Source organism: Triturus cristatus, chromosome 8 (assembly GCF_964204655.1).
Source record: "Triturus cristatus chromosome 8, aTriCri1.1, whole genome shotgun sequence".
Taxonomy (NCBI): domain Eukaryota; kingdom Metazoa; phylum Chordata; class Amphibia; order Caudata; family Salamandridae; genus Triturus; species Triturus cristatus.
This window is the reverse complement of record NC_140591.1, coordinates 1,476,283,114-1,476,298,633: the sequence shown is the minus strand read 5'-3', so window position 1 is coordinate 1,476,298,633 and position 15,520 is coordinate 1,476,283,114. Positions and strand designations below refer to the sequence as shown.

At 43.6% G+C, this 15,520-nt stretch overlaps 1 protein-coding gene across 5 annotated transcripts in view; it reads right to left on the bottom strand.

Moving 5' to 3' along the window:
* Positions 1-5,561: 5,561 nt before the first annotated feature.
* The window catches only part of RELT (RELT TNF receptor), a 176,349-nt gene continuing 166,390 nt past the window's right edge, over positions 5,562-15,520 (bottom strand). For all 5 annotated transcript variants that reach the window (XM_085623313.1, XM_085623311.1, XM_085623312.1 and 2 more), the window contains one exon: positions 5,562-9,056. In XM_085623313.1, coding sequence (XP_085479439.1) covers positions 9,045-9,056 — 12 coding nt within the window. In that variant the 3' untranslated portion in view covers positions 5,562-9,044. The remainder of the gene's footprint in view (positions 9,057-15,520) is intronic.

The following is a 15,520-nucleotide window of genomic DNA, read 5'->3' as shown; positions in this document are numbered from 1 at the left end:
GTGCCTCATGGGAACAGTCCAGCCCGAACTGCCAAGCCATGCCTTCCCTGGACCGGAAACAAGCTTCCTAAGACCGGTTTCTGGCATTTCAGCCGTCTTCAGCCAGGCTTGCTTGAATCCAGTGGCAAAGTGAGCAAGGGACTCACGTCTGAGCATACCCTGCCAACTTATGGCGAACAAAGCGGTACAAAATGGGGTGGTGGCCCCCACCAGCAACCACCGGATTAAATTAAGCACTATGTAGGTACGTATATGTGAAGTTAGGTATAGAAAACTAGACTTACCTGCCTGTTGATATCTTATTTTCGATATCCTTTCCTTGATATTCTGTCCCATTGATATTTGATATTCAGGGGGCACACTGTTTTACAGGAGTATTTACCCGCTAGCTCGAGTAGGTCTATTGGCAGTATTGTAAACAATGGTTTAAGCTGCCTCAGAAGCAGATGCAATAAAACATGTTTTCATCACAAGACTGCATAAATGGCTAGCTTTACCATTACAGGACTGCACGTTCTTGTTTTGGGAAAAAGATGTATTTGATGCACAATTAAATCTGATGCCATCTCTTGAAAGTATGCAGTAACAACACAAGGCGATCAGGTTCTAGGCACAATAAACCAGGAGCCATATTTATGGAAAAGTAAGGCAACACAGCGCAGCAAGTCATTTTGCTTCGCTGCGTTACATGGAAAGGGCAGGAATGCACCGTATTTAAAAGAATGATGGGGCATATTATCAAGACACGGCGTTAAAATTATCGCTGCTTTGGCGGCAGAAAACTGCCGCTAAAGCGGCGATAATGGGCTTGATAATATGCCCTTGAGAATTCCCATAGAAGCCCATGTTCTGGTGTCAACATGGGCTTCTATTGGAATTCTGTGCGGCATATTATCAAGCCCATTATCGCCGCTTTAGCCATGCTTGATAATATGCCCAACAGTGCATTCCTGCCTTTGTCCCTGCACAGCTGCCGTTTTGGCTGCCAGGCGCCAACATAGGCACCCTTGCATCTTGGTGCAAGGATGCCCATGGTGCATGCAGTATTGTTTTTGTGCAGGAAGGGAAACCTTCCTGCACAAAAACAATCTTGAGAGGCATATTCCTCTTTTACGGTGTGCTGCATAATGCAGCACACCTATAAAGAGGAAGTAATGAGGAGAAATAAAGATATTTCTCCTCTTTTACGGTGTGCTGCATAATGCAGCACACCTATAAAGAGGAAGTAATGAGGAGAAATAAAGATATTTCTCCTCGTTTCGCCTCCCATGGGAAGGTGCCTATTTTTGGGGCATTCCCAGGTGTACCCCTTTTGTAAATCGGGGAATGTGTCGAAAAATCATGGGAGTTGCGTGGGAACACCCATGCAACACCCTTGGAACCCCTTCCCATGGCAGAGTAACACAAAGCAGCGAGTTGCGTCGTGTTGTCTTACTCCAGATTTATGAGGACTTGCGTGGCTTCATAAATCGCTTGTGGTGTAAGTGCGACGGAACTCCCCTTATAAATAGGACCCTCATTGTTGGGAGTAGTGACAGCTTTATTTTCTTCAGGTGCCCTCATTTGGAAGGCGATGGTTTCTTCTTTAATTGGAAAATGACACAAAACATACAACTCGATATCAGGCCAGCTTTTTAGCTGTATGTGACATCGTAAACACATTTTCCAGGTCTGAAATCGAGTTGTATGTTTTTTGTCATTTTTCTGCCATTGTATATCTCATGTCTTTTTATATAGAAAGTTAGAAATTATGAGTTTTGTAGCCATGTTAACAATAGTTTTGTATTAATAAAATCAGTTTTTTATAATCAATATTGGTACATCGAGTCGATTGCTATCCCCTCAGATTTATGGTCTGTTAGTTCCTTAAGACCAATTGGTTGCTAGGGATTCTTTTTATGAACGATAATATACAGCCTTATAGCCCGTGGCCAAGGGCTAGACCGGCTGTTGGGGCTTGGGCCTAGAACGAAGAAGAGGGCCTTTAAGAACCGGTATTGCCCGAGGCAGAAGGGTCTTAACACTATTAGAACATTCCACCCACTACAGCTAGAATGCTCTAAATTAAAAAGTGAGAAACATGAAGACAAACATTGGAATGTTGGCGCTCCGGGCTTACTCCATTGTCTTCAATGGAGCTCTTAGCACTCCAATGTTCTAATATAGGGTACAGGAAATGCACAGGTTTCCAGGCATACCTTCAGATGGTGTCAATCCCACTGGGGGTTAAAAATCAGAAAGGGGTGGTGGTGGGGGCAGAAGTCTAAAGTAAAATCAAAGGGCACTAGGAGCGGGCTTCTGAGATTCCACGTAATATAATCAGCAACCACTTCCGGTGCAACCCTAATAACCCTTGCAGGCACACAAAGGGCTACATTCACACAAAAAACTAAATTTTACTAGTCTTCTGAAATAGTGTGCAGATTCAGATCTAGGAATCGTAGGCTCATGCCTTCTATTTTAGCAGGGTTTTAAATTATTCTTTCGAGACTCAAAATTCCCATCATAGATTTACAGACATGCGTCAAGTTCCGCACCAATACAAAATGTGCAGTTGCACATTTTTTCTAGAATTTTTTTTATCTCAGTATGTACAACATTTTGACAATCTGAAGGCATTCTTTAACCTACGCCTCCTGAAAAAAGGAAATGCTTGGAAATGTTTGGTACACTTTCACACCTTAAAAGAATAATTATGTCAACTTTTTTTTTGCAATGATTTAAGTTCCACTTATTGAGAATAACCATACATTTCTGATTTTCAAGACATTTATTATATTCTGAACAGCCAGCCATCACTCAGCCTTGGTGTGGTAGCGTCTGTGAATAAATAATAATGATAAATAATTGTTTTATGATGAATATGCAAATGCTGAATTAACATGTTTGCAATTGAAACAAGTTTAATATTATATTTATTATTGTAATTTAGCTGTGCCACAATTTCCCAAAACCGCCATATTGAATAACTTGGATGCTGTACCGATGCTGGTCTATAATTCCCTACTGTTCTTCCCCCTCCCATCTCATCCCCCTGAGCATCCTCGCTTCCCACAAGCTCTGCAGCAGCGAAGACAACTGATGTCACGACGTTTTACATTATAATAATGATAATAATCCACATTTGTAAAGCGTGAACAATCACCCGTAAGGGTCTCTAGGCGCTGGGGGCCATCGGGAAGATTAAGCAAGCTATTGCCCAGAGTCACATGGTGCTGGGCTAATCTGCCGCCGGCGCTGGGGATCGAACCGTGATCCCCAGATTCCGGAGTCAGTTGCCCTGGCTGCGGCGCCACACCTCTTCCCTCACATTGTGCATGTATTGTGAATGAACTTTCAGGTGTTCCGAACTGTACCATTGCTCAAAACCCTTCCGCTATCGTTCCGCTGCTGGGCCTCGTCTTACCTGTTTGTGTAAAGACTCATTGTTAAATATTTCATATTACTTGCACGCATCTGGATAGCAATAACATGGAAGATGCTCCATGCCTTCTTAGAATGGGTTTGTGCTTCGGAACTTTAGAAGTGACATTGACGACTCTGATTTGTCGAATAATTTTTTCGTTACTTGTGATCATCGCACGTTCTCAATCAGACTGCGGTGTTCTGAATTTATTATGCATGAATTGTGTATAAGAACCTCTTGATTGTGGGGGTGAGCCAGAGATTTTTCTTAACCTCGTTCAGCTAGGAATATTGTCTGATTAATTTACGATTCTCCTGCTCATTTGGGGCTTAAAATATTTCTGATTCTTGACTACTCTGTATAACTTTGTATTTGAGCCTTCATAGCTTTTATTCTGTGCCGCTCGATTGTGAAGTGTTTGTAAAAAATCCCTTTAACTATCTTTCTGATCTAGAATTCAGTTATTGAGTGGTCACAATACTTTTGATTATTACTCTGCTAAATTGATGCGGGGGAGTGTACCTTCTTACATAAGATGAAATGGGGCAGAACTGTTATTTTCTAGCCTATTCACGAAATCTCCGAAACTATAAAATCTCTCACTCCACACATCCCTCGATGGCTTAACTATAATATGTGTCGGCCCCCTTTTGTGCGGATCTGTGAAAGACATCAATCGAACCAGGGGACTGTTTTTTTAGGTCTTGCCTGACCCAGCGCATGCGCTGGTCTGGCAAGACTTTTTGAGAGGGCTCCAAAAAGTGCTACCAGGCCAGCCTAGAGCTACAGTGCATGTGTGCCGGTGCGCGCGCCACCCTTGACCGCGATTACTTTCACTTTCGCGGCCGCTTTGATGTTTGATCGCGATTTATTAGTTATGCAACTGTTGCATGGCTAAACACTTATAAGGTCCCAAAGCGAGACCTATTGGCTATGCCAATGCTTGTTTGGGGTTTAGTGAGTTTGTGCAATGTTAAGTTTCAAAATGTTTTGTGTGACTTGATGCAATAGTATAATAAGTTATTTCTAGGTGGATCTTTGTGGTCTTAATGTATATAGGTAGGTATATCGAAGCACCAGCCCTTCTTCTCTCGATTGAAAAATGGTCCATTCCTTAGTCAGAATACTGAGCTTTTTTACAAGCATCACAACCCAGGTGTGCATCATAAGACACAATGTTGGTCAGATAAGGATGTCCTAAGTTTATGCTAGTTTTTACTGTGTGTTAGAGTGTATGCTAATGTGATACACGACAGGGCCATTGATTTGGTATCACTGTGCAACTATGCGGTCTTGATCAATCAATCAATCAGGGCATTTGTAGAGCGCGCTACTCACCCGTGAGGGTCTCAATGCGCTGAAGGGAGGGGGGGGGGGGAGCCGCTACTGCTCGAATAGCCAGGTCTTGAGGTGTTTCCTGGAGGTGAAATGGTCCTGGGTCAGTCGTAGGTGTGCGGGGAGGGAGTTCCAAGTTTTGGCTGCAAGGTAGGAGAACGATCTTCCTCCGGTTGTGGTTCTGCACATTCGTGTGATGGTGCAGGCGTTCTCTGTACTAAGTATCTTAGTGCGACCAATTATGGGTGAGATTATAATGAAGTGTGGGGTTACTGTTGGGTATGGGGTATTATAGTTGCAAGCAATAAAACAGTTGCACGGTAATAATAGGGTTTCCTTGTTAACACAAATCAATTATGATATAATTTCCGTATTCCGGGAGCACTGATGATTTGATTATGAGTATAATTTCTATGTTTCTGCGGTGTGTTCACTCACCCAAGCATCTATAAGGATCATCAGGCTAAGAGAAGTCCCTCCACTAATAAAGCTTGTCCTTTATAGAAAACAACCTTGTGTGCAATGTCTATTGAGGACGAATTGTTCAGCGCTCTTATCCAACAAAACGGTTCTCATGTTATTGACCTTGGGAGGCTGGACATCTGACCGTGCACGAGAGACACATGACGGCATATTTACTAAAAATTCATGCAACGCAGGGCAGCAAGCAAAGATGCTCACACTCGGAGATCTGCACACAACGCACTCAACCCTCTAGCCTTCAAATGCACCGCCACTCACAATCGAGAGCATCAGTAAGCATACTTTGTTTTCATTCGTTTGAGGGGGAAAAAAACTGAAATAAATAAATTACCAAGCAGTCATTTAAATACCTTTATTTCTCAAGTTGCAGAAACAATTTGGTCTACAACTGCTACAATAAATAAAACCAGCCAACGGCTCCAACTCATAAAAAGTTTCAACTAAAAGCAGTTCGTTCCCTTGTGATTCAAACGTATAAATAACAGAAATCCGGTTGTTAAATATTATAAACAATGGTCGACGGCAGGCAGCAGAACGAGTCAAGTGTAAACGCACAGCAGCCGCACTGAAACCACACGAGTAGCATGTTTGGCGCCGCACAAGTCTTAACAACATAACATAACAAAACTTACTGTAAACATGGATTTACAAAATCAATAATTTAAGTAGCATTTTCTTTAAAAAATAAAGCGGTTCGGTGGCCACAGTAGGAGATGAGGCAATTAATGACCCTTAATTCTGGATATTTTGTGGTGCCTATTTCATGGTATATCTATGGAAGGCAGCAAAAGGTTGCTTTTGAACATTGTTTAACTTCTAAAAGAAATTACAAAAAGGCACAGGAAAGACTTTGCGACCAGGAAAATATGATTATGCAGCTTTGCTTCCTGGCGAGTCGCACCTCAGCCCACTATCTGCGACTTTAAAAAAAAATAATTAAAAAATGGCTGCCACAAGGGCCAGACCACGTGTTCCTGAGTGTCTTATGTGCAGTGACACCCAGTACAGATGGGATGGTTGGTAGTGCAAGCAAACCAAGGCAGTGGAAAGCAATCAGTGGCAGAAAGGTGTTCTCATCTTGAAACAGAGGTAAGTAGTGGTAATAGGAACAGGCTTTCTAGCCACCAACCAACACTAAAAATATGTGTGAAGCAAGTTTAGAAATAAATTAATAAAGCAAGTACAATGTCTTTCACCTCACCTCCCTTTGTAGCTTCTGCTAGCAACATAAAGCATGTTTTTCCTGAGCCAACCAGCAGATGGCGGAATAATGCACAGCATGTGAATCTAGAATAGGTACATGTTGCAAAAAACCTACACTAAGTACGCTACAGTGATATTTCTCCCAGGATACACCTGGCTATGCACAGCTGTAGCTTAATGGTCTGCAATACATATGTGTTGGGTAAGTCAGTTCTGAAATTAGCAGATCAGGATTATCCTCACCCTCCCTAGGGACTGTCCCATGCACACATTGGTTACAGCCAAATTCGAAGTACAATGCTTGATGCACGCACTCGGAAACCTCTTCATTGGTTCACAGATGAAAATCCAACAGCACAACCAGTGAGAGACTCTTAGCAGACCGAACACCTGGGTAGTGGACGAGAAATACCTCCTGGGTGAGGAAGGCCTTGGCATGGTCACATTGGGCCCACTGACCGCCATCTTGCATGCAGTTAAGACCACATTCACTGGGCGTGCAGTTGGATACATAATTTTAAGGGAAGTTGGCAGTTAGGGATAAATTCTCAGTTTGTTAATTTAATGTTGCTGAACACTACTATCAACATTTATGTATGATATGTAGGCAAATGAGAATAACTTAATACAGATTAAAAATAAAATATTAGCATAAAAATCTTTGATCATTTAACTCCCTCTCTGATACCACTGTCCTATCTCAGGCAGCACTTTCACTATGGAACACTTTCCATAAAGAGACATAATTCGAATTTTGTGCACAGCTTTGTTTGTGAAAAGTGTTTGTATTATAGGATATTCTCCCCTAAGACTTACTCAGTGATGGAATCCATGCTCCTAAAATTAACTTACTTTGTTTGTTCATCCTCTATCTGAATGAATCCCAAAATGTACAATATAGAAATTAACCCTATATTGCAATGACAGTGTGAACAATAAAGCACAGTTGCTTTAAGCAACTCAATTAAGCAGGAAGGTAAGACGAGCCTGCTCGGTGATGTCTACCAATGTTTCAAAACCAGGCCTGGGCAGTAAACTCTGCTCCGTTCACAGAGTTTTCTGCACTCCGCGGAGCTCGTGGAGTGCAGAAATCTCTGTTCAGCATAGCGCAGCAGAGTTTTTTCCCAGCTCGCCAACGGTAAGTTGGCGAGCATGAGCTGCTGCTAAAAGTAGAATTTTTACCCAAGCAGCAGAAAGATCAGTGCGAATGGCAGTTCACGCCGCACTCCGCCGCTTGAGGAACTCTGCGGAGGCCCAGGCCTAGTCAAAACATATTTCACAAACAGCGATATGCAAATTGTCAAATAGTTTGAGAGTGTGCAAAGCCCCCCAGGCGAATTCTATTTGTAAAACTCATTCTTCGGCCAACATAGTGTTGTTTTCATTAAATAAGGAAACTATTCTTCTCTTTAAAAGTTGCCCATTCATCTCTAAAACCTTGAAAAATCCTTTGCAGTGGAATACGTACATCACATCAGAATGAATTTGTTATATTTTTGGAGTTCAATGGGCATGGATACCAGTGTCATTGGTTTTGACTCTCAGTTTTCTACTTCAAAGTCAAGGAAAACTTTCACAAAATATATCTCTTGAAACATATACCTTAGTATGCAAATCTATATGTGGTTGCTTTTCTGAGTAGGTTGGAATGAAAATATTGTTCGCAATGTTTTATTCTTTGGCTTTATACATTCAGTAGACCTTGAAATTGCATCTACTGTTCGAACATTTGCTGACGTGTTAAATTGGTTGGTGCTCGCGTCTGGTCGCCGGTGGATTTTACTAGTTGATGCCTCGGGCAGTGTATTCTGCTTGCCCGTCTCTCTGGCTGTCGGCAGAATCCTCGAGCCTCCCCTGTACCAAGCTGACACTGGATGCGGATGTCGCAGTGATAAACTCTGATGGAATATTGTGATATGAAATGGCTCCTCTGACCAGTACAGCCATTGTACCTTTGAAAAGAAGAGGCACGAGGGAAGCTTTCCATCGAAGGGGGTTTACCTGCTTGGAATACTTGTTAATACTTACTGCATCAATTTATGCTGCTCTTGGGACATGCACACTGCCAGCACAAAATCATTTTGCAAGTACCAGTTTTAAGTTTGTCTTCGAAGTCATGACTTAATCACGGCGCTATATCGAGTTGACTGCAGCGTGGAAGGCCTCTGTTGAACTTAATCGCCAGTGCAAAGCACCTTACGTGCAAGCTCAGACTAGCTTTCAACTGATACCCTCCCACCCCAAAATGACTCAACCCAAAAATACTTTTCCTGTCACTACCAAGAATACTGTCTTCTTTGTGAAAAAATACTTGGATTGTTGCCATGGAAGCTATTGGCATGTAGTGGTTTTTTTACGCGTTGTAACTAACTAGAAATATACATCCCCTCCCCCGATTCTTCATAAAAATAAGTTTCGTAATGGAAGGCGCGTTCTTGGAGAATTTATCCCCTGAACCACAACACGTTGCAGTTTCTGCCATCCAGATCTCCTCATGGAATGTGCCTCGTTTTCGACTTCTGGATTCCCACAATTGTCTTTTGCGTTCTCACTAGAACTCTTGGTCCAGAAGCCTTGAAGCAACACTTTTTGTCAGGTCTTGTGGTTGGTGAGGCAGTCAATCGACATCCTGGAGAAGACATAGGAGAAGAAGAGCACAAGAGTCAGTCAAGACAGGAGCACACTTTCTAAACAAGAGAACATTAACACAACGAACCGGTCCTCCTTGACATTGAGGGGACGATTCTAGGCAGTACGTTTGAGAAAAAAAGATGGAAAACTTGAAGTGAAAACCTTTAAACTTGAGAATATAAACTTTACGTACAAAATGCAAATAGTTTAAAAACATTTAGGGGCGGATTTATCAACAATTTGTGCCGGGCAAAGCCAGAAAAACTACGCAAACTGGTGCAAAGTGTTGCTTTGTTATTCGGTGTACAGCTCACAACTTTTTCTGCGCTGGAAAGTTACCAAACGTAGCACAAAGTAGCCTTTGTACAACATTTCGTGAAGGAGCGTTCCATTGGATGTACCTGGTCATACCTACGCTAACATCCATAGTTTTTAAATGCAAAGCCATATATGCTAACATTTGTAGGCATGGTTTTGCACCAACAAAATATACCTCCTCAAGTACGATGTAAACATGGAGAAATGCTTTGATCATTCCAAACGTTGAATGTTTGCTGTACGCTATAGCACACACAATGTCTGAAAGATTTAAAATGTCGAAGCATAGTGTGCGCACACACACAACACACACCTTTTTTTGCATAAAGGTGTGTTTGTGGTGCAAGGCAGCCTGTTTGAGAGCAGCCGGTCCATATATTTGTACCTTTGGTTCTCCGCTATATATTACCCTTCTGAAACACAGTGCAGCAACTTTGGGTGCTGTGCAACATTTTAATAAATCTTCTCTTTAGTGAGATATTCTTCCACATTTAAACAACCCTAGGTTTCACCTTACCTCTAATTCTTATGGCAACTAGATACCCTTCCCCTTAGAGCTAAACCTGACCCTAACCTGAGCCCCCCAGGCATACACCCACTTGTGGCCCTCGCGGGGCCGCACTTGCAGCATGTGCTGCACTTGTTCAAGCAGGCAGGGCTCTTCAAAGTGGTGTTGTAAGAGCGCCACCTAAATCGCACCATGGTCTAGGCTCAGGATGCGTTTGTTATTTTTCCTCTCTGCGTTATGGTAAATGACGCCTTTTGCAATTTTCCTAAGGAGAGGAGTGTTAATGTTAGCCGCTCATTAGCAGTGTGATGGTCACAATTGCATCTGAAAGGCTATCTCTGCCCTCCCACTCACTTGGATGTTTAACACATGATTGTCTACAAGAAAAGAGGAAGAAAGCCATGAGCTACATTTTAGTTTTCTGTTCACAGCTCTGTGATTTGGCACCATGACAAAGATACCATCATCTATTTATTTTACCAAACAAACCAAAATGTTGCATTTAATAGATTCACAATGGGCTCAAACCCCAAGATACAAAGTGCTGTTGGCTACAATGACAGCTTTGGCTAATTGTCAGCCATGTTTTAAGTTTTTACAATGTCATCTTTTCAGCTATGTTTTAAATTTTACAAAATTGACAACTCCATTTAAACTAATGCCCGTTTCTTGCATAAATTGGAGTAAACTTTTTTCATATATTTTATGAGGGTTCACTCTTTTACTCAAATCATGCATTAAAGCAAGCATTGGCAATCTGAATCATTTTTCTTATGTGCAGTGGAATATTTTGTACCGAGGTTCAAGACACAATCACGGTAAAACATGGATAGCAGCAGCGCAACCTTCGCTAACACAATTAAGTTAAGGATAGGTGGCAGCAGCAGAAGGAACAGAACACGATTCTCTCACACATACAAGACAGGGAGTGAGAGGCATTAAATAACTTGTATAATTTCCAGAAACCTACAAGAAGTATGAATGTCCTGGAAGAAGCAGTCAAACTTCTTATGGAAGTAACATACATTCATGTACTCATATCGATGACGAATGCTCACCTACCTAGCGCGGCATTCTTCATCAATGGCTTCAGTATCTTGCACTGGGAAGCATTCAAGGATGCTACTGTTCTCTGGTTATGAAGGGGCATATTATCAAGAAACGGCGTTAAAATTATCACCGCTTTGGCGGCAGAAAACTGCAGCTAAAGCGCCGATAATGGGCTTGATAATATGCCGCAGAGAATTCCCATAGAAGCCCATGTTCTGGTATCAACATGGGCTTCTATGGGAATTCTCTGCGGCATATTATCAAGCCCATTATCACCGCTTTAGCGGCAGGTTTCTGCCGCCAAAGCGGCGATAATTTTAACACCGTGCTTGATAATATGCCCCACAGTCTCCTAGCTCTGGGTTCTATAGTTTGGGTGCGGTTTTGTCACTTATGTCGACATTTATGTTCTCCCTTCGTTAACCGGTCAGAAGTATATTAAAATGATATGTGGGTGAGCTAAAAATTGTGTTTTTTGGTGTCTCTACCACAACTTTAAAAACAGGAAGGGTGAGCACAGACCCTACTTCTCTTTCCCATGGACATGTTTTCGTCCTCGAATATTGCCCCTTGGGGTTAAGCATCTTACCCAGGAATTTAGGTACCTAGGTATCTCAAATCAAATATTAGGAAACAGTCACTTCCTAGTGCATGTTCAGTGGCCTCAGAAGGGAGGTGAGGCGACAAGGGGACACATTTCTTAGCCCCCACTCCTTGAAGGGGCCTTGCAGCATGCTATTGGGGAGGCTGTCCGCACGGGCACCATGTTTCAGAGGGCGAGTCACTGTAATCCTAGCCTGTGCTATGAAACAGGCCATGCAGAGGTGCCAAGCCAATCTCGCAGCTGACTTGGTGTTGGAAACATGCAGTGCCGGCCCCCATTAGGGCGCAGGAGCATCGCCCCCCCCCCCCGTTGCCAGTGCAGCAAAAGTGAATGGTAATAAAATGAAATTACCATTTCATTTTCACAGCTCCCAGCCCAAGCTTTGTTTGGGGGCGGGGCATTGCTGCTGACTGGCAGCAGGGGAGTGGGGCTCACTCTACCAGTTTACACTGCGCAAGTCACTTTGGCCGGCAGCCTGACATGCACAGTGTAATCCTCTACACCTAGCTGTCTTAGACAGCTGGGTGGAGAGCAGGCACAGGCCCCCTGTGATTGATGAAGCGTCGAGGCAAGCTGCTCCATCCAATCCTGGAGCTGCTCTCATGATGCTCCTCTACAGCATGAGAGCAGCATCGGGATTTGGGGCCAGTTGGCTGAGGCTCCAGGAGGATTCGAGCTGACTAAGCCCAAGACGAAGAAGCATAGGTAAGTACGTTTTACTTTTTTTTTGGGCCCACTGACAGGCACTGAGAGAAACTTGCATCGCCTTCAGTCTTAATTCCAGAGCTCTCAGTCACGGCCCGTTATAAAATCTGTTAACAAGCCATGATTGAGAGCTTTGGAATGTGAGCCCAAAGTCACTGTGATTTATTACAGTGCCTGCTACTGGGTTTGGAACTCAGCTCGACGACCCTCCACTGTTGAGAGTCACCGCCCGCCACTGGAAACGGGAGTGCAAAGGCCTTGAGACTCCGAACCACACACCTAATGCCACAGCATCTCCTACTTTGCCACCAGTGCCAGTAGGGCAGCGGTAGTAAGGTGGTGGCGGCTGGGCTCCATAATTCTCCACAGCCTTATCAATATTGCATGTAGAAAAGCGGCACTGGAGGCTGAGAAGCAAAGCACTTGCAAAGTAGGAGATGCTGTGGCATTAGGTGTGTGGTTCGGAGTCTCAAGGCCTTTGCACTCCCGTTCAACCACACACCTAATGCCACAGCATCTCCTACTTTGCCACCAGTGCCAGTAGGGCAGCGGTAGTAAGGTGGTGGCGGCTGGGCTCCATAATTCTCCACAGCCTTATCAATATTGCATGTAGAAAAGCGGCACTGGAGGCTGAGAAGCAAAGCACTTACCTCATCCTGGACCTCATGCTCTGCTGCAAGTGTCGCTAGCTGCACCTTTATAGTTGAGGTACAAACTTTGACATAAAAAATTGTGGATGGATGGTTTCACTTTAGCACCTTAGATGATGTCATTGCTCGGACGGCCTTTATTAGAATCGGTGAACCAGGCCCTTTCTGATGCGACAGTTGTATTAATGACTCGAGGGGCAAGTCAGTTGTCTTCTTTCTCCTATATAAGCCTTTATTTTTTATGACTGGAGGAGCATTATGGTCCATTAAACCATACACAAGAGAGATCGTGTACAGTGTGCATCCAGAACTGAATTATTATAAGGTGTTCTCAGAAGTGATGATCATGAAAAAGGAGAGACAGGGAAGAAAAATAAAGCCTAGGATCAGACAGTTTGGTCAAGCCTGGAAGCCAGACTGAAACCAGGTTTCCTGGAGACACTGAGCAGTTCTGATCGGTAATGGGTATCACGTCCTTTCCCCTTTCTGCACGATGACAATTTTGTTAATGACCAAAGAGGCAAGTCATTTGTCTTATGTCGTCTTTGCAAGGCCTTTTATGTTGTAGATGAAGCAACATTGTGACCTATTAAAACATGTAAGACAGCGGTTTATGTACAGTGCACTTCCTGAACTGAATTATTTCAAGGTGCTCTCAAATATGATGATCACAGAAAAAGGAGGGAAGATAAATAACTGCCCAGGGCCACACTGTTTGGTTAAGCTGAGAAGCTGGGACTGAAACTAAGGTCTCTGGGTCAGGACTAGGCCTGGGCAGAGTTTGTGTAGTTCCGCTCGCAAAGTGACCAGAAAATACGCCGCGCTAGGCGGTGGTCTGCAAGTGGCGGGGTGCGTAACGTTGCGCCGTTCGTGCTGATTCTTAGCGCTGTGTGGTTGTCCGGCGCTGTAAGACCAGCGCGAATGGCACTATGTGCAGTGCAACAGGGCGCTGCTTCTTTCTGCCGCTCAAGTACAAGTTCTATTGGAGCAGCAGCTTTCTCGATGCGAACGGAAGGTTTCTCAATGCAAGAGGTAGCGACCATCCTCGACCGCGCTGAGAACTCTCGCTGGGAGGTGGTCAGGAGTAAGATTCTCCTTGCTCGGCAACTTAACATTGGCAGGTGCGAGCGAGGAACTCCACGCAGTATGCGGAGTACGGAGTGGGAAAAACATTGCAAACTCCACGAGCTGAGCGGCATTTCACATTCCGGACTAGTCAGGACCCCACAACTACTTTTGCCCTGGGTTCAACAAAAGCTTCTGACTGGCCTTGGCATGTTAGGCAAGTACATTCAAAATATCATTTGGGGGCAACGGTACTGGATTGAATGAATGAATGAATTACTATATTTTATAAAGCGCAACATCTGTTCCAACCAAAGTGTCCCGGCGCTAACTACTGAAAACACAAGAGACTGGAAGAAATCCCTCAGGAAACTTAAAGATTCTATGAGGAGAAAGGAGTAGAAACCAAGAAAAATCATATCTCTTTGAAGAGATAGGTATTTAAACAAACCTTAAAATTGGTCTCTGAAGTAATAGTCTGAAGATGATCAGGAAGAGAATTCCATAGCTTAGGAGCGAGGGACGAGAAAGCTCGGCCTCCGGCTCTTGATCTGTGTAGGTTAGGGACGCACAACAAGTTTTGGGGAGTCAAACCAAGGTTTCTGAGGCGTAGGTACTTTTTTCATCTTGTTTTACATGTACAACGGGCCCTTCTGTTGTGATGCCCTAAATGTAAATAGAAGGGTTTTGAATCTTATTCTTTGGCTAATGGAAAGCTAATATAGGGTCTTTAAGTCCTTCCTGGTTGAGTGCCATTGTTCAATTGTCAGCACCAACCGTGCCGCAGCATTCTGTACCCGCTGCAGTCTGTTTATCAGCTCTTCAGGGTACCCAAGGAGCAGGTCATTTGCATAATCTAACCTTGATGTGATTAAGGCACGGAGGATGTCTTTCTCAACTTGAAGGTCTTTCTCAAAGCTTTCAATAAGGCAAACAAAACTCGGGCAGGGGTTTAGACTTGGGGCTTAAAAGAGAGAGTTGTGTCAATCTTGACCCCCAGATCTTTTGCAACAGCAGTAGGGGCTGGAGGAATACCCAATTTTTATGGCCAAATTGCAGTCATGTTAAGTGCGAAGGTGTGACAAAAATCAAGATCTCAGGTGTATCAGAGTTTAGGCCAAGGCAGCTCTGGATCATCCATTAAGCTCCTGCCAAAAGGCAGCCCTGGAAACTGGCTGTAACTGAATTGTCCAGGTGGTTAAAGGCATACATTAATTGAGTGTTGTTCACATAAGACACAACATTGAATCCCCAAGTTTGTTCGATGGAGGCAAGGGAGCAATAGAGACGTTAAATAAGGTCGGGCTATAGGCCGAGCCCTGCGGGACACCACACTTGGCCTCTAGAAATGCCGAAGTGAAGGGGGTAGGAGAACAGCTTGTTTACTATCAGAGAGGAAAGATTTTTACCAGATCCAAACAGTACCAACAATACCAATCTCTTCAAGACGCTGCAGTAGGATGTCACGAGACACTGTATCAAACGCGGCAGATAGATCAAGCAGCACTACTATAGATTTTTTCCCCAAGTTCAATCTATGTTTTAATAAAATCTATCACCTC